Source organism: Etheostoma cragini, chromosome 22, assembly GCF_013103735.1.
Source record: "Etheostoma cragini isolate CJK2018 chromosome 22, CSU_Ecrag_1.0, whole genome shotgun sequence".
NCBI classification, from domain to species: Eukaryota; Metazoa; Chordata; class Actinopteri; order Perciformes; family Percidae; genus Etheostoma; species Etheostoma cragini.
The window spans coordinates 5588961-5613826 of NC_048428.1; the positions used below are offsets into that span (position 1 = coordinate 5588961).

A 24866-nucleotide genomic window follows, 5' to 3' on the forward strand; every position below is an offset into this window, starting at 1 on the left:
GGTTTATAGCACATGCCTTGCACTCACTAACAGATCTGAAGTCAACTAAATGGGTTGCCACAAACTTCTCAGCAGCCATCACTTCACTGACAAAGCAACGCCTATGTACCCAATTACAAAATGTATAGAGGCTCATTAGAGGCAGTGCACATGGGTAAAAAAATCAATTATAAAGACATAAGTAGAGACATAATGGATAGAGATAATAATAACAATATAGAGCCTTTCATGAAACACAAGGACACTTTACAGAGCTACTGTGGCTCAGCTAAGGAGGTTGTAAGTTGTGATAAAAAAAATGTCCAGGGATGTAGCCTTTTGGATATCTGCAGGGAGGGTGCTCAAGAGGGATGGGGCTGCAACACTAAAGAATCCATCTCTAAAGGTACAGAGTCTGGTGTGGGGAATGGAGAGAAGGCCAGCGTCTGAGAACCGCAGATCTCAAGGTGGCGAGTATGGATGGAGCAAGTACTGTGGGGCCAGGACACAGAGGGATTTGAAGGTAAGAAGGAGGATTTTATATGTGATGCAGGCCTAATTGGGAGCCAGTGAAGGTGTGGTTCGGGATGATGTGCTGCCACGTCCTGGTGTGGGCGAGATAGATAGAGAGAGTTTTGCACATACCAGAGACTGTCTAGGGTTTTGATGGTGAACCCAGACAGGACGCCATTACAGTAGTCCAAACGGGACATTATGAAAGCATGAATGAGGATTTCTGTCACCGAGTCAGAGATTCATGGCCAACCCTGAACTCTGAGTTTTTGGTTCCAGAACAGCTGATTTGAGTTGGTTCAATCCACTCAGAGTAGGTTCAATCAGAGTTAACCAACACCACTGTAAAAAGGCAACATGATGGGAGCCATGATATTATAATGCACACTGGCAACAACCACAAACAACTGGTCAACAGAAATACTAATGCACACAATGAGTTTGAACATGTATTTCGTAAAAATAGTAACTGCTGTAAAAGAGAGAGAATTTGTGTGGGAGAAAATTGCTGCTAGAGTAAATGCATAAGTTCCAATAGAGTGTATTAATATCATATTTAATCATAAGTATAATATTACTGAAGAAATGGTATTGAAACTATAATCTATTTCACTTAGGTGAAAAAGTACTAGTCTTACCAATCCCATTCTGATGCTGCATCACCATCATTAACAGAATTATATTTCCTAATCTTTTATTTCAAAGTGTCCAGGGAACACTACAGAAACATTTAAAAAACATTCCAGAGCTAGTCACATTCTTGTGATGGTGCTTTGATCAGTGACTTTACAAATATGCTCGGCATCACTAATGTTGTAAAGAAAACTGCCAATTACCAAAAAACGTAATGTGACACAAAGAATGTGCTGGGATGTAGAGCATGTCCACAATGGGTGATGTTAGTGATATGAGGACGGATAAGGTTATGTAGGCTACATAACTAAGACCATGTCGCTGGATAATCTTACCAAGCTGGAGTATGTAGATGTTGCAGACAATGGGTCCAAGCACAGAGCCTTGAGGCACGCCTTGGTTGACCGGAGCTGGATCAAAGTGGGAGTTGCTAATGGTGACAAATTGCTTCCTGTGTAAGAGATAAGACTGAAACCAGGAGAGAGCTGTGCTGGTGATAGAAAGAGTGAAGAGAATGGTATGGGAGTATGGGAGTATGGGAGAATGGGTATACTGATGTGTCCAGAGTCAGCAGTGGTGGGTAGACATTTGTGTATAGACTTGCAGGGTCAGTTTTAATAAGATACTTACAATATATATAAAAAAATGTATGCTATAAAATAATTATAACAAACAGCAAAAATGTCCATGTCTGCTTGTCAGAAAACAACCAGTCTACCACATAAAATATGCAGTGTTGCACTTACTATGATATTTTTATGAACCCATACCGTATCTGCTCCGGTAGCAACTTCACTGTACGTTAGATAAATGGGAAAGATGGACAACCACACAGGAAAGGCACATAGTGTTCTAGTGCAGGGGTCGTCAATGTTTTTTTAGGCCAAGGACCTTTTAGCCGTAAACGAGATGGAGCAGGGACCCCTTACTTTCAAAATTGTTATTATCAACTATCAAATTTAGTTGCATATAAATTGGACCTACAACAACATTTATGGCGGCCTGAAGCCTTTACACATACCTTTTTATGGTGCTTTTACAATAAACATTGTTGGCATGTTCCTATATTTACAGTCTCGGGTTTTCACAGTCAATCCTTAAATGTAACTGTATCTGTCCATCAAACATTAATATGGTGCCGCAACTCTAAGGAACACAGTGAAGTACAGTGAAGATGTGACCCTGTCCTGCTGCCTTCGCCACAGAGATCTCATCCTCTCATCTTCTGTTGATCTTCTTTGATAAGTGGCTTATTAAAGTACCATATTACAGTACCTTATTACAGTACCTTGTTACAGTACCTTATTACAGGACATTCAATGAATACCCTATGCACACAGCTCAGAAGTCACAAAGTAGCTTTTTTTTTGACATGGGGACCCAGAATGTCAGATAGAAATGATTTTAAACCATTATTGCAAAATAATAACACATTTTTTGATCACTTACTGTATGTGGGTATTTGTCTTGATGTAATATACTGGAGGAAAACTGTTTGAGTTTAAGTTCCTGTGCCTCAGGAATAAACAGAAAAACTAACCAAATAAATCATTCCTTAGTCACAATTTCCCACCAGGGTGGCCAGCATTACATTAATGAGACTGAGATCTTTTTGGATCCCAAGTGTCTTTACCAACATTTTGGACTTTTTATAAGCTGCTTAATTGGGACTTATCAAAGTTCACTAGAGCTCATGTTCTGTTTCTAATTTGGAAGCGGTTGTCGTCACAGAGAACACGAAGACAAATTGGACCAGCAGAGTTCCTAAAAGCCATACCTCCACTTGACAGAAACAACTGAGCATGAAACTAAAAGAATAGCTGATAACTGATGTGTCATGAATAAAAAATAACTATTTCAAATTCTTAAAGTAGTTGTAAGGATGAAAAATACGGCCAACATGTATTATATATATATGTATATATATATATATATATATATATATATATATATATATATATATTCTTGGATATGCATTTGTTTTCTTTTAGCACAGCAGTGACTTACATCACAACAACATCCGTTTAATTTAATATCTGCTGTCCATTTCTTGATACAGTTTGGAAGAGGTAAGGTATAGTAAGGTATCTTTAAAATAAAACATAAGTTAAATGACAAAAAATCAATTCAATTTAATTATAGAGTCAAATCATACTCTATAATTTACAAAAGCCCCAACAATTAAAAAAACATAGGCTGGTAAGACCGGAGAGATGTGTGTGTGTGTGTGTGCGTGTGTGTGTGTGTGTAGGTGTGTGTGTAGGAGAGTGTAAGGGCAATGTAAGTGTGGTTATGGTATGTCACATTCAATTTTCAATTCAATTTTAATTTATAGTATCAATTCATAACAAGAGTTATCTCGAGACACTTTACAAATTGAGTAGGTCTAGACCACACTCCAGAATTTACAATGACACAACAATTCTAGTAGTTGGGTGGGTGTGTGCGAGGAATACTGTGAGGGCTGTGATGGGGGAGTGTGTGGTATGTACGTGTATCTTAGATCGTAGATCTAAGAGTGTCCACTATAGGACGTGCCCACAGTCATAGAAGCTACGAGTGTCACTGAAAGTGTGTGTGAGGGCATCCGGGTGTGCAGTGAGGCATGGTGCCAGTTGTTCTGTACACGGTTGGCTGGTTTGCTCAGCCCTTCATGTCTCTCCAAACACTGAGCAAGACTAGTTTTCTTTAATAAATACCCTATTTCTTGACATCAATCCATCCATCCATCCATCCAGCCATCAATTCGTCCGTCTAGCCATCCATCCATCCATCTATCCTTTAATAAACAAGTCAACTCATCTGTGCTCAAGCCTATACACCAGAGGTCTTGAATGTTTTTTACACCAAGGACCCCTTAACTAAAAGAGAGATGGAGCAGGGACCCCCTTTTTGCAAAGAATACTATGCAATTAAAATAATAATTGTTGGCTTGACTTATAAATCATTTTTTAAAGTGAAACATACATGATGCACAGTGAATCCTTAGGATATACTGTATCTTTGGATGGTCACCTTATTGACTGTCTTACCATTTAGGCTAGTAAGTATTGCAATTTATTATCTTTTTTTACCTTTTGTAGTGTTTACCAACATCTAACCCTGTGGTTTTCCTATTTGTGTTACATAGCCAATGTTCCCGGGTCAGGCTTTTAAATCAATGCAGCCACAACAGTTTATGTAAAAATCCGTAACAGATGTTAACTTTAGCTCAATTACCAATGATATATACATCATTTGTGGTTCCGGTACCGTGTGCAGTCATTGAAAATAATTATTGCTGTCAAACAATTAAAATATTTAATTGCAATTAATCGTATTAATGTCATAGTTAACTTTCAATTAATCACAATTATTGCACATTTTTATCTATTCTGCCTTAAGTCCCTTAATTTCTTTTTGTCTCATTATTTTTTCTCATTTTAATGCTCTTGTCAACATGGAAAAGTGGATCCGCTTCCTTTGTGCAAATGTTTTTTTTATTGAAACAAACATTGGCATATAGCCTACTGTAGTGTTCAATTTCAAACTAACATTCTCACTTGGAGACACAATATAACACTGTCCATCAATTAAAGGGTGAAAAAATACTTTGACGAGGGGGGGAATTGGCATCAGCTGCGTGCTTGGCCATCAAGTGGTATTTCAGACTTGATGTGCTGCGATGATAGCTCAGTTCCCAACGAAAAACACACAGATCACTTTGGTCTGGTCAATGGAACATTTGATAACTTTTTATTAGGTAAACTTTCCATCCAGAATCTTATTGGCGTCCATTTCCTCGTCTCACGCTCGCCATCCACTCAAAACGTAACGTTATTACCCTTTGGTCGGCGTGTGTGCGGTGTGCCTGTTGGTGTCCGGTCTAGATAGAGCCGGTCGGGTGTTGTAGTTTTTCTAACGTTACTAGTTGTTGCAACAGCATGTGATAAAACTACAAAGTTTGCTAGGCCAAAAAGAACGTTAATCTCACGATAAAAACATTGACTTGAATTGGGTTTGCGTTAATAACGCGTTGAAATGACAGCACTAAAAACAAGTTATTTTTTATGTTCTTCACAGAAAATGAGCCAAGGCCAATCAGTTTGAGTTAGAAAAAAATAATAAATAGCATAATTCTTCTGTTAGAAAACATTGAAAACGGGTCCCACAGACCCGAACACCACAAGGGATCACTTCTCATGTGTAATTTACAAAACAAAAGATGAACGGGAGACTATGCAGTGTTGATCTTTCAGCTCACCCCTGGTGCTAAACTAATACTGAATGAGAATAGATAACTAATGTACATGAGAAGGCAGCTGCTGTATTTCCAATCCAGCCATGAGCCAGTGGGAGTGCAAGCAGCTTTGTCATTAAAGGAGAGGCAAAAATCCCCAGGTACGGAGCAGGATAAAGGGCACCGTGCCAGAAGCCGTTCCAAATGTGAGAGGAAATGTGCATGGGATCTCGTTCAGGGTGTCAGAAGTTTTATGGAACACTTCAATTATGTAGCTTTGTTTTTCCTTTCAACTTCTTCTCTGCTCCTCTGATGGATTGCAGAGGCCTGTCATCACACTACCTGGTGTGGTGCTGTCATCTTCAGGCCTGAGCTGGTATTGCAGGTGCTCCCACAATGACATAATATCAGATCCACCAAACAGCTGTTCTCTGGCATTTACCACCCAGATCAAAGGTTTTGAGTTGAACCACACAGCTCAGTTGTAGATTTAAAGGGTATCTACCGTTTTTTTTTTCAACCTAGACCATATTTTCCTATATTTTTGTGTCTAAGTGACTGATGGGAACAACAATCTTTGACATTGGTCCAGTATTAGGTGAGATTGCTTTAACCGGCAGCAGCGAAATAGGCTACAATGTAAGTTAAAAGGTCAATTGCGCAGCTTTTTTTATGTCCATAAAGTGCTCATTTTGCCACTGACAGGCTAAGATTAATATTGTAAGTGTCTGACAACATTAAGGAAAGGAGTTCTAAGGAGGTCGACCTTTTTGTTAAAATGAAAGATTCATTTTTAAAAACCTAAAAACATCCATGAAATTGCATTCGCTAAACCCACCAGAACCCATGTAAATAAACAGTAATTTTAGCATCCTAAACAGAAACAAAATAAAAAATGCTGTTTTTGGGTTGTCTTCACACTTTTCCAACTATCACAACTCTAGTTTTGGTTGAAATAAACATAGTTAACCGATTTGCATGTGTCAAGACATTGTCTCTATACACTAAAAGTGCGTTGAAGTCTGGTGGGTTTAGCGTTAGGGACTTCAGAGCTGTTTCTGGTTAAGCAGAAAAGTAAAGGTAGCGATCAGTGAAATAAGCTGCCGTAGTTGGCTGAAAAAAGGCAGGACTCGGACTCCAAAAAAAGGTGAGAGGGCAGGTGGAAGCAATGTTTTAGGGACGAATCATCACTTCTTTTTTTTCTTCTAAGAACTAAAACTAAATCCCCGATATAATGTCCCCAAAGAGAGTTTTCATGATTAATGAATGTCAGATATGTGCAGTGAAAATGCAGCTCATTTTGTGTTTTGCATTCTTCCCTTAACTGTCTATAAATAGCAGTCCATAGCATTTGGTAACACAGCTGGTGCCGTTTCCTCCATCTGCACTACAATGTACACATGCAGATAGACACATTTACACACTCACACACACAGGCTAATGTTTTGACCTTGCCAGCCGCCCATCATATAGTGTTCATCATGAGGTTTATTTCATCAACTTTGGATTATTTTCTGCTGATGTTCTCATTCTTATGTCTCACTCACACTATAGGAATGAATAGAATTGTCCATATTCCACTTCAGTAACTCCACATAGACTACAGTCCCAGCAGAGAATTAACGTAAACTTTTATGCTCATTTCACTCCCAATATGGGCTTCCAAATGTGAGAAATTTGGGATTACTTTACTGTGAAAGTTTGAATTAAAAAAATACATCATTATATACCATAATTTACTTGATCAAAATAAGATCTTTTGGAGTCACTCAGTTGTCCAACCTAGACGTTGTCCAGTAGATTTGCAAAGAGTTATTTTCTGTTTGGACATAGTACATGCCTGTGAGTATACAACGTTTAAGGAGGTGTCAGCATCCTGTCTGTATTCTGCAACATGCATACGTACATAGTGTGTACTTTTGTCACACAGTGACATCAAAGGCACAATAAGCATAATTAATAGGGAAACTGACAAAACAGATCTGGATGTCATTTCTTCAGTTAAAAGTGATTTCACTCTAGGATGAATGGGGGGAGATGCCATTACAAAGGAGAAAAGAAATAAATCTTCCTTTTACTTTTATTTCAACTATAAATCAGACAAACCGATGATAATTGAAAGAACAGAGGCACTGAAAAATCAAAAACTGTGACAATCTCAAAACCCTTTCTGACCTTTCACAAAAGCTAATCGTTGTGCATTTTGAAATACGGCATGAAGAGAACACCCCGGGATTCACGACGGGCTGATATAACCTAGAAGCCGCTGTTTTAGGGAGATGTTGTCTTTGTCAGACAGCAGTAACTTTGAAGTTTATGGCACATTTCTCGCTTGAATGGTTTCCCCTGCTGCTCATCACAGTCACATGTATTTGACAGGAGTTATGGGCTTTAATAACGAACGGATTCATCTACAGGACACTGAGTGATGAGATGCAACGCCAGCTATCAATCTGAGACACACGTAACTGCGGAAAGCACACGCACTGACAGACATAGAGAAAGTTTAAAGTAACTTTGGTAAACAAAAAAGTGAGAAAAAAATGTAGAAGTGTAGAGGTGAACCAGGGCGTCATTTACCTCTAACACTAGATTTAAGAGAACTTACGGTAGGGTTCCACACAGCGAATCACCTCGCAAGTTGTGGCCATGCAGCAAAGTTTTGCCTTGGGGGCGTTCAAAAACCGTCACAAAAACCACCGGATTAAGCTGTATCATTTTGAGTGTTTAACCCAAGGGGGTAAGCCTGTCCTCTCTAAACGTAGCTCCTATGGCGCCATTTTGATGCTAATAAGTCATCACCTGCCTTTAGCATTCGATTGACTGCTGTTCATTTTGACAGCAAATAACGTTACATCTAAAGCGTTTAAAGACTCAATTTGTCCATTGTTTATTTCTAAAGAAACACAAAAATGCATAAAAGGCTCCATTACCTTGTAGCTCACGTTATGGCTCCGTAGCAGACGTTTTTATAAAAATAGGATAACGATTGCATCATAACCACGTAACTTACCGTCGCACAGTAGAGGAATCACCGTGTAGTACAGGGTAAGCTTGCGGACAGTTTGGACTTCCATCCACTGTTTAGGTTTAATTACTAATGTTAACTAGCATGTTACTTTAAGGTGACCAGATTTCTCAGACAAAATCCATGGGGACACAAGACCTAGAGCTGTTCTCATTAGGGGCTGAGCCCCCCAAGGTCTGATCCTCGACCCACCCTTGTTGCTACTTCCTACTCCACTCCACTACACCTCAGAGGGGAATGTTTCAAGATAGAAAGTCCTAATATTTCAAGTTAAAAAATCCTAATACTTCAAGATAAAAAGTCCTAATATTTCAAGATAAAAAGTCCTAATATTTCAAGATAGAAAGTCTAAATATTTCAAAATAGAAAGTCCTAATAGTCCTAATATTTTAAGATAGAAAGTCCTAATAGTCCTAATATTTTAAGATAGAAAGTCCTAATATTTCAAGATAGAAAGTCCTTATAGTCCTAATATTTCAAGATAGAAAGTCTTAATATTTCAAGATAGAAAGTCTCAATATTTCATAATGTTGTAATCTACTGAACTACTGACAGCTTTTGCTTTATTGCTTAAGGCTTGTTTCTGCAACAGCTCATTGAGAATCAGATACAATAAAAACTATTGAGGACATATTTTCCTTTGACGTTGACCCAGTATTAAACGAGATCGCTGCAGTCGGCAGCAGAGGATAATAGGATAATTGTCCAGCTTGTATTTACGTTCATAAAAGTGCTCGTTTTGCTACTGACAGACTCAGATTAATATTCTAAGGGTCTGGCAACATTATGGAAAGGATTTCTAAGGAGGTCGACATTTCAGTTAAAGATTAAGATCCTTTTAAAAACATAAAAGTCCGCGAAATTGCGTTCGCTAAACCCACCAGACTCCATGTAAATAATCACTGATTTTAGCATCGTAACACACGGCTTCTAAAACATCTCTGAGCACCGCTGGCTCTAGCGGTCTGGAGCCTGCGTGTGTAGGGTGTGCGACCATCGGCTGCGTTTTGTCAGTACTTTCTTTCTTCCATTCCAATTTCGAGTCTGTCAGTCCCAGTGAAAACCAGGGACATTTCCGGGGACAGATCCAGCCGGGGACAGGTCGCCAAAATCGAGGACTGTCCCCGGAAACCGGGAACGTCTGGTCACCCTATGTTACTCAGCAATACTTAACCTGTGCCTATGTTATCTCCTAATATGGGATGTTGGGAATGATTGGGATATCTCTTGGCACAGCTTCCAGAAGAATTACAATTTTACAGATTGCTCATGTCACATCTACATCTTCAAGCTCAGTTGGACTCCTTCATGGCTAATGTGGCCAGACTCAGCTGTGTTGCATTTATGCTGTAATTGGTAACACCGGTGTTGTCAAAGATTTATAAACGTCAAAAATAAACGTTACCTGAAAACAGCGTGTATTTTCTCTTTTTAGCATCTCACATCACACTTTTCAGTCACTATGACGACCACTACGGTCAGTAACATTGTGCCGAAATATGAACAATAACATCACTGTCAACGGGCTTCTCTGGTAACGTTAGCTACGACTGCTACCTTGGAACCATCCAGCAAATAGACGGCTCCGTAGGGATGTTACCTGAAACCATCCAGCAAATAGGCGGCACCGTAGTGAAGTTACCTGAAACCATCCGACAAATAGATGGCACCTTAGGGAGGTTACCTGAAACCACCAGCAAATATACAGCACGATAGAAAGATTACCTGAAACCATCCAGCAAATAGACAGCACCGTAGGGAGGTTAACTGAAGCCGGTGATTTAACGTCAACATTTTATACACAGTTAATAAACAGCAAAACAAAATGTTGAGTGGCCATTACTAGCTAGCTAGCTACGTATTTCATGTTGGTTTCGGGTGGTATGCACCCCCCACCAACTTGGAAGACGCTTTTAAAACAACTAGCTAACGTCTATACAGCGTATTGGATGAATACAGCGCCTCCTGTAGTGGGGGGGCAGAGGGACCACAGCGTTCGCTTACGTTAGCTTCTTGTCTCATCTGGGGTCTGATAAACAGTAAATGGTATTTTCCAATAAACTGCAGCTATTATATTTCACGAGACTCGCTTGAGTGTCGATTTCACTTCACGGCTTTTGTTGCCGTTTGTCACTTTGCCTAAAATTGAGTGACAAATAGCACTCCCCTTTTGTTTACTTGGTTGCCATGACTTTGCCATGACTTCCAGTTGCTGGGGGGGGGGGGGGGGGGGGGGGGGGGGGGCAGAGGATGACAGTTTTGAGTTCAGCAGAGCAGACAGCTCTGAAGAGTCATGTAATTATGACTTTATGACTTTTCATTAACAGCTGAAGGAGCGGCGGTGCACGGTGTATGTAGTGGTTACCTTGTTGGGCGTCTGCCCTATGCCAGGGCGGCAGACTTTTTACCGTGGCGGGCCGCCATCAACATCAGACTGATGAAATTAAAGTCCTGCTTCACTTTTCCCATTCATCCTTTCTGTGTTGTTCCCAAAGTCAATTACCAGTAATTGGAATACAGCCACACCACCCTCCATCATCTCATCACAGCTCATTCACTTGAGCTAATGCGACAACCATTATCACCCCAGGAACACTTGTCAGATAACAGCGAGTGGCAGGCGCTTATTCAATTATGAGAACTGTGTGAGAGTACCTACCCACGTGGATATTCTCTGCATGAACACATGCCTTTCCACGACTGAACCTCTTTGTTCCGTATGGACTAAACTGCCCAGAAGGAGAGAAAAAAGCACTGACAAGAAAACCAATCAGCGGGCCAGATTGGTTTCAGAAGGGCCAAAACCGTCACAGATAACACCACACACTCTATGCATGAACTGTGCCCTACCTGTGTGACTTTCTCTGTGACGTGGTGCGTCCGGTCGATGAGTTTGCAGGGAGCTATGATCTCCATGTCCCCTGTGGGCAGGGCGATGAGTGGGTCGGCTTTGAAATCCACAAAGTTGAGGGTGATCTGAGGGATCTTGGAAATGGTGCGATACCGCATGAGGTCAGAGTCCGAAGTGGAGTTCAATATGTTGGACTTACTGTTCACTGCACCTGCAAACACACACGACACCATTGTTAAAATTAGGGCTGAAGGTTTCCAAATCGCTAATGGTAAGTTGAATTAGTTTGGTGTAACATTTGTTGAACATTTTTTATTCCTTTTTTTTTGTTATATTTACTGTTTTGTCCATAGATAAATGCTGGAATAATCTTGACAGAAGATGTCCTATTTTCAGTGTATTTTTCATTTATTTTGTATTACTTTATTGAAAATGATGGTAGAAGCTGATGTGTAGACTGTTTGGGAAAGGCACTGTGTAGCTGTTGAACTGAGGAACGTCAGAAATGTCAATTTACAAGAAAAGTACTAATGTTTTTTTATTGGAATTGTTTTTTAGTATTACTTTCTTGTGATAAATGTTCTGACTGACTGTTCAATGCCCCACGCTTATATAAGAAAAACAGTTATTGCTGGCAATCCATATCTATTTATAGGAATATAGAGCACCTTTGATGGTGTCTCATGTTATAATGCTCTATTACATGTGTAGAAAACTCCCTGTGGACGGATGAGCCGACGTCACACCTTGAACTCACGCATTTGCGCGCATGCGCAACCTTGCCCTTTCCTTTTGTAGTTCGCAACGGACATGAGCTGGGCCTAAAAAAAAATCTCAAAATCATCCCCAAATCATAGTTAAAATCATGGGGTTAATTCATAATAATAATGATAGGTTGTGTTTTTCCACATCCTCTTCCTCACCAGTGCTGCTGCTCCCCGGTCGGATACTCGCTCTGCGGTTCTTTCGCTCCCAGTCGGGCCTCATGGCCTCGATCTCGTCTACGGAGGAGGCGCGACGCATGCTGTGGAAGCTCTCCCGCGAGCGGCTGCGAGACAGCGAGCAGTTGGAGCCTGAGGCGTCCGGGTTGAGGCTGAGGCGGTGGTGGGGCGCTACGCAGGGGGATGACTGGGTGAGGGAACCTACAAGGTGGGCTCTGTGGGGAGGTGGAGGAGGAGAAGAAGGCGGTATGGGAGGTTCAGGGCCCAGTAAGGTGTGCTGGTCCTCCTGGTGGTCTTCTGGCCAACTCTGTAGAGCTGACCTAGGAAACAGAATAGGACATACAGTGGTGTGAAAAAGTGTTTGCCCCCTTCCTCATTTCCTGTTCCTTTGCATGTTTGTCACACTTAAGTGTTTCGAAACATCAAACCAATTTAAACAATAGTCAAGAACAACACAAGTAAACACAAAATGCAATTTGTAAATGAAGGTGTTTATTATTAAAGGTGAAAAAAAATCCAAACCATCATGGCCCTGTGTGAAAAAGTAAACCTAAGAACTGGTTGGGCCACCCTTAGCAGCAACAACTGCAACCAAGCGTTTGCGATAACGTGCAATGAGGCTTTTACATCGTCCTGGAGGAATTTTGGCCTACTCATCTTTGCTGAATAGTCCTAATTCAGTTACATTAGAGGGTTTTCGAGCATGAACGGCCTTTTTAAGGTCATATCACAACATCTCAATAGGATTCAGGTCAGGACTTTGGCTAGGCCACTCCAAAGTCTTCATTTTGTTTTTCTTCAGCCATTCGGTGGTGGACTTGCTGTTGTGTTTAGGATCATTGTCCTGCTGCAGAACCCAAGTTCGTTTCAGCTTGAGTACACGAACAGATGGTCGGACATTCTCCTTCAGGATCTCTTGGTAGACAGCAGAATTCATAGTTCCTTTTATCACGGCAAGTCTTCCAGGTCCTGAAGCAGCAAAACAGCCCCAGACCATCATTTTTTGTTACCTCTTGGATGAGTCGTCGCTGCGCTCTTGGGGTAATTTTGGGTGGCCGGCCACTCCTGGGAAGGTTCACCACTGTTCCATGTCTTCGCCATTTGTGGATAATGGCTCTCACTGTGGTTCGCTGGATTCCCAAAGCTTTGGAAATGGCTTTATAACCCTTTCCAGACTGATAGATCTTAATTACTTTCTTTCTCAATTGTTCCTGAATTTCTTTGGGTCTCGGCATGATGTGTAGCTTTTAAGGATCTTCTGGTGGACCTTACTGTGTCAAGCATCTCCTATTTAAGTGATGCCTTGATTGTGAACAGGTGTGGCAATAATCAGGCCTGGGTGTGGCTAGAGAAATTGAACTCAGGTGTGGACAACCACAGTTATAGTATGTTTTAACAAGGGGGGCAATCACTTTTTCACACAGGGCCATGATGGTTTGGATTTATTTGCATCTTTAATAATAAACACCTTCATTTACAAATTGCATTTTGTGTTTACTTGTGTTGTCCTTGACTATTGTTTAAATTGGTTTGATGTTCCAAAACACTTAAGTGTGACAAACATGCAAAGGAACAGGAAATGAGGAAGGGGGCAAACACTTTTTCACACCACTGTAATGGTTATTACGTAACAGGGTGTTACAGATCTTTTGGATTAAAGCCATGTGATGGCAAGTGTCTGCCCACACTAAAAACAGAATGCTGCTGTTTTTAGCCAACAGTAACCTCACTGTCTGAGGAAAAGGGGACAAGAGGATTTCCCTGCTGGAAGCATCTAAGAGCTACAAGGAGCTTTAAAAAAGAAAAATATATGTAATTATGCAATTACACTTACAATGAAGGCATTAGGAGATAGTGTGTTATATTCTCATTTCGTAGGATTTTATTTGCACAGAATTGCACAGAAGTCAAAATGGGAAGTGGAACGTTAATGAGCCTGGATGAGAAAAGTGTCAAATCTAGCTAAGATGAAAGTGTCTTGAAAAAAGAAAATTTCACACCTAAGACTTGAGGATGGCAAACTATGTTTTTTGGAAAGCTTTACACAGCAAATATTAGACTTAGACTTCTCTTTATTAATTCTTAGACTTCTAAGATATAGCACCATTCTCAAAAACATAGACCCTGTATAAGACTAATCAAGACTGTGATACATTTTCCACAAATCCAGTATTTTAAATAAGTCTCTGCTAACCCAGCTCTAGCTCCAAAACATAACTTATAATAATGCTCGGGGCCTACCTGCTTCCACTGATTTGCTCCTGGTGGTTTAGCGATAAGCGGGGAAGAGGCAGGAACTCCCCCATGCCTAGGGACTCATGACTGTGGTGGTCTGGGTGCAGAGGCAGGGGTGTGGCAGTGGGGATGTGTCCTGCCTCTGTGTCGTTCAGAGACACTTTACTGTTAGACATGGAGCGCAGAAGGGGAAGACGCAGCTTAAAGCCTCGTGGACGACCTGGAGGACAGAAGGAGGACGTAAGGTTGAGGAAAAGACGCATTGTCATTGGACAGTGACAGGTGGAGAGTTGTTCCCGGTGGTGGAGGTGATGTCAGCAGAGGGGGAGATTTTAACTGGGTCACGCTTACTCTAATAAACCTTCAAAATACAGCTTCAAAAACAATCCACAGGAATCTGGGACAGTAGCCTCGATTAGTTTTGAGTTTTAGCCACAACGTTAAATAACACACAGAGAAAGACTTGATTCCAAATATGATCGCTGTCCTGGTTAAGATGCTAATCCCCAGGGTTATTCCTCTGGAGCATTAAGTGCACGGTCATGTTCATGGAAAAAAGGAGTTTGTCAAACCTGACCTAACACAAATACCAGGAATCACAGGAGCCCACAGGAAACTCAGCAAACTAGCCCCGGGAAGGAACTTGTTTTGGTGGAACATGTTCGTTCAAAAGTAGAGAAAACTCAGATTGGACAGATAGTCTAGCTAGCGGTCTGGATTTACCCTGCAGAGATCTGAGGACCATGGAACCGTAGTCCTCAGAAGCAAACAGCTTGGGCCGTGTATTTACAGCGGATTTTTTTTCAGCGGGCCCAGAAAATAGAGAGCTAGGTGAGCGCGAGGAGAGTGCAAGGAAATGCAAATGAAGAGAAAGGTATGATGGAAGTTTATGTCTTTAGTTTTCTGTAGTCTGTTCAACTACAGTACTCTACATAAACAATTACTGCCACTTATTGTTTTGTAAGTACTTCTTCTGATGATTTCTACACTTTGCATTTACCAAAGGTAATGTCAAATTTAAATGTGCTTGACTCAAATATATTTAAAGGGGTGATAGAATGATTATATAGGGTTTTTCACACTGTTCCTTAATGTCTCTGAATAGGTTTTGTAACATTGGTGGGGCTGAGAATGGCCTGGGTGGTGTTCTACGCACCCTAATGCATCCCTATGAAATAGCCCTAGAATGAAATGAGAGGTTTTCTACCTTTTATGGTATGCTCATGAATATTTAGCTGAGCTGCGCGCTGATTGGATGGTTTGCAACGAGCGAAGCTGAGGAGCACAGACACAATGGCCAACAGCACTCAGTGGGGCCAGAAGCTTGCGCTGCTCTGTAGGCTACCCAGCGCACAGTCACCTTCTCTGGGGTAACTAGACCACCAACTACCGCTGACCTGATGGAGCTCCATGAGCAGCAGCTCTCAAGGGAAAAAGATTGATAAAGAATTCTCAAAGAAGGCTGGCTTGCCCTGGCTAACCCTTGCGTCCTGCTGTCTCTCGTACCTACACTGGCCCCGCACCCTGTCCCCCCAACCCTTCTACACGAGGAGAGAGCAGAGCAGAACAGAACAGAGAAGTGACTGTTTTGGTGGCCTCAGAGAGAAATACATTGCATGCTCGCTGTATGATACTGGCGTCTTATCTACAGACAGTCTCTGTCTTTTCTACAGTCTCTGTCTTTTCTACAGACAGTCTCTGTCTTTTCTACAGACAGTATCTGTCTTTTCTACAGTCTCTGTCTTTTCTACAGACAGTCTCTGTCTTTTCTACAGTCTCTGTCTTTTCTAGAGACAGTCTCTGTCTTTTCTACAGTCTCTGTCTTTTCTACAGACAGTCTCTGTCTTTTCTACAGTCTCTGTCTGTTCGACAGAAAGTCTCTGTCTTTTCTACAGAAAGTCTCTGTCTTTTCTACAGTCTCTGTCTGTTCGACGGAAAGTCTCTGTCTTTTCTACAGAAAGTCTCTGTCTTTGCTACAGACAGTCTATGTCTTCTCTACAGTCTCTGTCTTTTCTACAGATAGTCTCTGTCTTTTCTACAGAAAGCCTGTCTTTTCTACAGACAGTCTCAGTCTTTTCTACAGAAAGTCTGTCTTTTCTAGGACAGTCTCTGTCTTTTCTACAGAAAGTCTCTGTCTTTGCTACAGACAGTCTATGTCTTCTCTACAGTCTCTGTCTTTTCTACAGATAGTCTCTGTCTTTTCTACAGAAAGCCTGTCTTTTCTACAGACAGTCTCAGTCTTTTCTACAGACAGGCTCTGTCTTTTCTGCAGAAAGTCTGTCTTTTCTGCAGACAGTCTCTGTCTTTTTTACAGAAAGTCACCAGATTTGACAAAGTCGCTCAGTCGTCAACACTGACCTACATTCCGTACACCAGCTGGTCTCAGCTCAGTGGTCTGAATGTAGCCTACATTTTGGTGCGGGACAAAATTACAGACCAGAACCATATAAGGATTAACTATTAGCTTTGTTGTGATTCACCTGTTTTCAGCGGAAGTTTCAAATTGTGAGATCTGCATAGGAAAGAGGTGTGAATGGGACTTTGAGGTTCTCTGAATGTCCATTTCACCCACCGAACAGTAATTTTTCAACTATGACATGGTAAACTCTGGTTTTGCATTCTACCACCCCTTTAAAGCGAGTTTGGGACAACAGGGATAAACACGAAAAGAAGGAAACTTGCTGACAAAGAATGCTCAAACCCGGATTGATTAGAAAACAACAAACAGAGAAATAAGCTTAGTCAGTAGCTACCGGTGACAAGCCAGGTGGGTAGGCGGTGGTTGAGCTCCTGTTTGCGGTCTAGGAGGGCTTCCTCTGTCAAGCCCTCGAAGTTAAGGATGAACATGATCACCAGGCCATCTTCGTTTTTCACCGGCACCACGTCCACCATACACAGGAAGCACTGACCTGCGTGGAAAGAGAGATAGAGAAATCTTCATCAGACTGGTTGTATTTGGTGGAAGTTTTTATCCAGAACCTCTTACAGTGCCAAAAGTGCATATAGCTATAACCCTCATGTTGTCCTTGGGTCAAATTGACCCGTTTTCAATTTTATAGTATTTGAAAAAACAAGTTGAAGGGGTTTTGAAATAGTATTGAGTAAGAGTTGACATATTTCAGTCTGGGATTATCCATCAACATCCATTCCTTTAATTTTAATCTAAATCCTTCTTAATTTCAGCTTTTCTATCTGAAACATTAGATATAATTTCCTACAAAAGAAGTTTATTGATCATAAATTCCAAAAAAACTATAAAACTAAAGTTAATAAGTTAGTGTTACATAGTGTTGAAAACGTAAAAAAGTGACAAACACTGAAAAAAGCATCAAAAGTGTTGAAAAAAGGGACAAAAAAAGTGTTGACTTTCAATTTTGACGGGAAGACAACACAAGGGTTAATACTGGAATAGAATCCCCAACCTTGTTGGTGTTATATTGGTAACAGCAGCAGAATTGATTCTCTGCAAATGTACTATTACTGTTTAATGTTTCTGAAACTATGTATTTCCATCTAATGATCATAAATGTCCTGTAACAGCAAACAAGACCAACAATGATAAGAACACTGGTTTTATATAATTGACAAAGTGACAAAGGCGCTAAAAGTCTCCTTTAGCGTCATATAACAAGCTTTACCTAAACGCACTTGGTCGGGACTATTGGCGTCCCTTTTGACGCGCTTGGTCGGGACTTTTGGCGTCCCTTTTGACATGCTTGGTCAGGACTATTGGCGTCCCTTTTGACATGCTTGGTCGGGACTAATGGCGTCCCTTTTGACATGCTTGGTCGGGACTATTGCCGTCCCTTTTGACATGCTTGGTCGGGACTATTGGCCTCCCTTTTGACGCTGTTAGGTTATGGAAAGGCTCGTGGGTAGAATTAGGGTTTCATGACTTGCGTGAACGGAAGGGTCGGGATTAGGAAAAGCTCGTGGGTGGGTTTACGGTTTCTTGACGCGGGAATAACGGGCTGGTTTACAAAGAAAGCGTCTTCCCTAACAAGTGGCAATAACGGGACGGTAAAGGACACACGTGGTACACAAACCCCACTCTCCTGGGTGAATATTTACATGGAGTAAAAAATACTAACTTTCTTTTGACAGTGTTGGGGGTCATTTCTTTTTTAATTTATACTTTTTACATTTAATTGCAGTCTTTTGTGATTTGATAAAGACACAACGCCACTTTTGATTCGAGTTTGTTGACCGATACAAAACTAGAGATACAATTAGAGATCTTTTTTTTGGAAACTCGGTTACGGATGTGATTTGAAACGTAGCAAAGTGCTATTCTACAAACAAAACACTGCAGATTTCAAAAACTACTCAAAAAAGTAAAAGTACACAAAACTACTCAATTACAGTAACGTGAGTAATTGTATTTCATTACTTTCCACATGTGCACACAACACACAAGTTCCATCGTTATAATGACTGTAAAATGTGAAATTCTACATAATGACTCTGTGTGCAGAGACAGTGTGTCATGAGCAATCAGAGATCCACACATGTGAGCACATATGCACTAATTATACAGCCCCACTTTCACTCACACACCCACACACACACACACACACACACACACTTTCCTTCTCTTTCCTCATTAAATGTGCATCTGCGCTCAATCAGAACTCACACTTTTTTTCCATATGAGGCCTGACACGTTTGCGTATCCACCTCATGACATGAGTGCCAAAACAGCTAAGTAAGTGTGAAATTAGACTACACATGACAGTCAGTGACTGGGAGTTTTCTACCGGGTCTACAGACCTGGACCCACTGTAGATAATACGGACACCGGACGCAGTGATGTGTGTGAGTGGTACAAACACCCACATGTGCATGCTTGCACACCTTTGCCAACCTGCACACACACACACAGCCACACACACACACACATGCGCACACGCGCACACACGTGCACACAAGTGTGTCTCACTATCTTTGTGGGGACCAGTCATTGACATAATGGATTCCCTAGCCCCTTACCCTAACCTTAACCATCAAACCTAAATGCCTAACCTTATCCCTTACCCTCACCCTAACCATAACCTAACTCTAACCCTGATCCTAAAACCAAGTCTTATTCCTCAAACAGCCCTTTAAAGTTGTGGTGACCAGCATTTTGTCCCCACAAAGCTGTCAGGACCCCATTAGTATACTGCATTCACGGTTTTTGGTCCCCACAAATGTAGTTAAACCTAATACAAACTAACGCGCACACACACACACACTGTAGGATTAAATGTCAACTAAAGAGGATTTACCTTTAGTTCATTGTTTTAAGTCTAATACATTATAAGACAAAGTGTTTTCTTCTGACTGGAAGTCAAAATAACTTGCTGTTCTGGTTTTGACACTAGGTGTTGGAACCTTCAAAGAATCAAATTCCACATGCACATAATAAGACACACACTGAGACATCCATATGGAATCTTACATTAAAACACCAAATAAATCCTACATGATGAAGACAAAAATCAATGCAACTACTGGGACATCATTTAACATTGGATGGGGAATATATGGTCTGTGAAAACATCTAGGGAAATATATGACTTTAGAGTATTCATTTTTTACACTGTGCAGCAGGAGGTTTAATGAACATTTTCCAGCAAATGAAAACTGGGCCCTGTAATGTATTCAAAATGATACAAGGTACACTGCAGCCATATTTTCACGTTACACATCATTTGTAGATAGATTCAAATCAAATTGAATCTATCGTTCTGGGCCATACAACTCCTTGCCATCCTTATAGCAACCATAGAACCAAGCCACAAAGAAAAAGCATCCAGTTTACAATGTCAAAATAAAGGCTTTTTGAGAATTTAAGAAAGCTATTTAGTTTGTCACTGTAACCCTGAAGATTATTATTTGTTTCCTCTAAACCTGGACACCTTGGCCACTGCCTAAAGTGTCCTTTGAATGTTAAACAGTTCCCCCTGAGTGGTCCCGTCTCTTACCTGGACAGCAAAAAAGTCTGTAACGGGCTCTTCAAAAGGCAGCCACAGGGGTTTTGGCAGCGTGGAGCATTTACATCCAACACGATGCGTTGTACAACCCAACAGTGTGTTTACTGCATGCCTGCCTCACACACCCGCACGCCTATCATTCATCTCACATCATCACTGGAGAGTAGGCCGAAATCGGATTGGACAACAGCATAATCCCAACACAGGAGGGGAACAATGTGAAATACAGGGAATACTAAAGGATTACACCATCTGGCCATTTCTAGCAGAGTGCGTGTGTGTGTGTGTGCGTGTGTGCGTGTGTGTGTGTGTGTGTGTCCATGCATACTTATATGCACATGTGTAGGTAGATGCCAAGTCTCTCATGTTCAATCATAAACTATTGGGTCATTCACGCCTGTTTTCATTAACAGCCCTTTTTTAAGCCCTGACGGTGTTCCTGCACGTCTGAAGCTGCTTTAAACAGCTCTGCAGCTAAAAAGGCAAGAAAACTTCAAGACATGTGTCACAATTTGTATAATTTGTTAAATGAATTGTGTGTGACAAGATATTGTCATAAAGACAAGTGAGTACGATAGTTCAAAATGACATCAAAGACCATAGCAAAAAATATCATCTCAAATACTTCAGACTCCTTTCCATGGACAGCCCCCCCCCCCCCCCCCCCCCCCCCCCCCCCCCCCCCCCCCCCCCCCCCCCCCCCCCCCCCCCCCCCCCCCCCCCCCCCCCCCCCCCCCCCCCCCCCCACCCCACACTCTCTCCATTTAGTGCATGTATAGGTACTGAGCATCTGTGTGTAATAAAAAACAAAGTGAAAACATTGTGCATTTCCCCGAGCGGGATTAAATAATTACTTATTATTATTATTATTATTATATCATAATTATGTATATTATAGAGCAGGTTTGTACAGAAGGGAAAAACCAAACCAATAGCAGACATATTGTTGGGAGAATTGCAAGTTTTATCAACTTGGTCCATGTGAACAAGTTCATAATTTGAAAATAATATGATAAATAAATAATAAATGTGTCATATTACATTCAGTCAAACTGATTCAGTTGGAAGTACTGTGACCGCTATGTGGATCCTGTTCTTTAGACTTGGACATCTGTCTTCATGGAAAACAATTCCTTCAAAACACTTTGGCTTTCTCACACGGTGTCAGGCCCAGACGTGGAAGCAGCAAGCTGTGAGTGTGTGTCTGTGTGTAAATGTAAATGTGCTGTATTATAGTATATAGCGCTTTTCCAGTCTTAACAACTGCTCAAAGCGCTTCTACATCTACAGGAAACATTCACCATTCACACACATTCATACACTGTGGCCGGGGCTGCCGTACAAGGTGCCACCTGCTCATCAGATAAACATTCACACACATTCACACTCCAATGCGCAGCACCGGGGGCAACTCGGGGTTCAGTGTCTTGCCCAAGGACACTTCAACAATGAATGCAGGGGCGGGGATCAAACCACCAACCTTCCGATTGGCAGGCAACCGTTCTAAGTGTGTGTGTGTGTGTTTCTGTTAAGACACAGGACACAGTGGTGTGTGTTGTGTGGATGACAGATGTGATCTGTCCAGACACACACACAGACACACCTACGCGCACACACACACTCTCTCTCTCTCTCTCTCTATAGGATTAAATATCAACAAAAGAGGATTCCACTTTAGTTCATCATTTAAGTCTAACACATTATAACTTATATATTTATATTTTCTGTTATTCTAATGAATCTGGAACACTCAATGGAGTATCTTCCAGTTCTCTGATTCTCTGATTCTATTTTAATATACTTGATAATAATAATAATAATAATAATAATAATCAAATATGCATACATACATAATGGAATGAGTACAGTGTGTCCTACAGTACCCTCAGTCTTAGTAAACACATGCACACATGAGCGGGTTTATCTGTGTGTGTGTGTGTGTGTGTGTGTGTGTGTGTGTGTGTGTGTGTGTGTGTGTGTGTGTGTGCGTGTGTCAGAGTGGTGAAAATCAAAGGTTAAACCTACATGACCACATTATCCCCATCCTGCTGAATCTCTAATGGCTTCCTGTTTCCCAACGCATCCAGTTTAAAGCCCTCCATAACCGGGCTCCTCCCTACCTCACAGACACCCCCCCCTCTGTATAAATTCACTGTATAAACTAAATGTTTTGTTATTATTATTATTCCAGGTTTTAGGCTTATCAGAGCCCCTTGTTGTTGACCATCATAGCTATATGTCTACTGTAATGGATTTCATCCAAGAGCATCTGACAGAAATTGAGCTCCGGGGTTAACGGGGCAACGGACATTTCATCTAAATGCTCCGCCTGGATGTATTCCAATTCAGCGTGTAGCAGCTGATAATCTCAGTCAGCGTTGCTGATTCACAAAGCTCTGGGAGATTATCACAATGCAATAATAACACATCCCCGTCGTGGCGGACCAGGGGTGTGATCAAAATAAAGCCCAAGCAGACTAGTGTACCAAACTGCTCACATTTATTGGGAGGTCGACCTTTACCGACACCTAACTCTTAGACAGCTCCGTCTGGTGTGGGTGCATTAGCATATGCAGGATCAGATACACAAATTAAGCCTGATTTAGACCCGACAGACAAACTCAAAGTTCTAATTCGTGCCAGATAATGAGGGTCGGGATACAATCAAAGGTCAGCAATCTAACTTCTGGGACGGTTCTCGACCACGACGCAGAAAGTCTCGCGTGTCCGTATTTTTTTGTCTTTTTCCGCCTAGTATGACACGTTCATCGACGTGTTCCTTAACGTTGACCAGTAGGAAGAGAGAGTGCGAGTGTAAATATAGGCTTTTCTTCCCAGCATTCCACCCTACTGGGCTAGCCACTAAGTCTACTGTGCACTTTAAAAACTCTGATGCAACTTTTGCACTTATAGTTAGCTCCTATTTATGCAATGTTAGCTTTATCTCATTTACTTAAACAGTATTATAATACTTAACCTTTACTTATATTTCAGCTTATTTTATTCATGTTAGTAATTTATAGCATATGTAATTCTAGATACATTCATTTAACTATTATAAGATTTATTTTAATTCCTTTAAATTGTTCCAGTACTATGTATTTCAACGATGTAAACGCACCCTAGGACTGTCACAAAGTAATTTTGTTGTGCTACACACTGACAATAAAGTGCTAGAACTTGAAAATAATAATAATTATAATAATTCTTCACTTTGACCGTTGACAAGGCTCCACCCTCCTTTAACCGCGATGGCTGCTCCTGATTGGACCAACGCTACAGTGGAAACTACGCCCTAGCAAACAGGTGAGTCCCTCTACCTACTCAGTGTGATGAAGCTTCCAGCAGACGGTAAGGGACAGCGTTGGGTTTCCAGGGACGGGGTGGGAAGGATTACATTACATCACATCTTTCTTCCTGGGTAGCAGGAGCTGAGAGAGGATTGTAAACTGAGATTCGGTTGCCCTTGATTAACCTGATATCAGACCCCATATACTGTATAAAGCGTTATTGCAGACACAGGTCCATATTACACATCATAAAAAAGGAGATACAAACACACATAATAATTCAATATTCGCCTATAGGATATACAGGCTATTGCACCAAGGTCGTCTTAGTCTAGTACCTATTACAGCCTTTCAGGACTGACTAGAGCTTCATTTATATGGTTCTCTGACTTGTCCAGATGACATAAAACTAAACACCAGTTGTCTTAAGAGTGTCTCACAGGTTGACACTCTAGTGGACACAAACAGCTGACTGGCACTATGCCCCCTAGGGACACCAAACCGCAGCCTCATTGCATCATTGCCTGCATCTGCATACTCTTTGCTTATAGTTGGACCACAGTTGAGCAGTATGTAGCAATGTGACGTATGTTCTTAACAAAGAGCACTTCCCAGAGTCAGAGCACATAGGAAGCCTCCTTATAAGCACTTTAGCTTGAGAATGAATGTAAAATTGCTGTCTGTAGAGCCCTTGTCATCCGCCCAGTGATTGGATCTGACATGACCTATTTAGTTTCCTCACACACACACACATCAAGAGGACTATCTGACAAATAAAAGGTCGGAAAGTTGTTTTCTGTCCTCATTGCTTCCAACTATCATTATGTGGCTTTTCTCAGCGTTATAGTTTATGTCATCAAGGCCGTACTGAGAACACAGATTGTCTGCATACATACGAGATGGTTAACAGTAGTGTTGTCCACAAGACAGCCAGTTGTTAACCTGTACAACTCAGAAGCTGAAATATACCTCTAATAAGAATTTGCATCTCAAGTATCTAGTAAAGTAAAGCTTGTTAACCTTTTTATACTGGGAAAGATAAACGGGTTAAAACAACAACTCGCTTCCCACTCGGCTTCCCTCTCTTCCACAGAGCATCCTGCAGTGTGCTGCTGAGGAAATTAGTACCATAATCTCTGCTATAGAGCAAATGGATTACCAGAGAAAAGGATTACAGTTTGATCAAGCAGCTCCTCACTTCT

General features: G+C 41.2%; 1 protein-coding gene across 1 annotated transcript in view; it reads right to left on the bottom strand.

Moving 5' to 3' along the window:
• The window catches only part of kcnh2b (potassium voltage-gated channel, subfamily H (eag-related), member 2b), a 299990-nt gene that overhangs the window by 134084 nt on the left and 141040 nt on the right, over positions 1–24866 (bottom strand). Inside the window, exons 3-6 of the mRNA XM_034862772.1 lie at positions 17153–17308; positions 14406–14619; positions 12147–12484; positions 11223–11434 (exon numbers count right to left, since the gene is read on the bottom strand). Of these exons, the coding sequence (XP_034718663.1) occupies positions 11223–11434; positions 12147–12484; positions 14406–14619; positions 17153–17308 (920 nt within the window). The remainder of the gene's footprint in view (positions 1–11222; positions 11435–12146; positions 12485–14405; positions 14620–17152; positions 17309–24866) is intronic.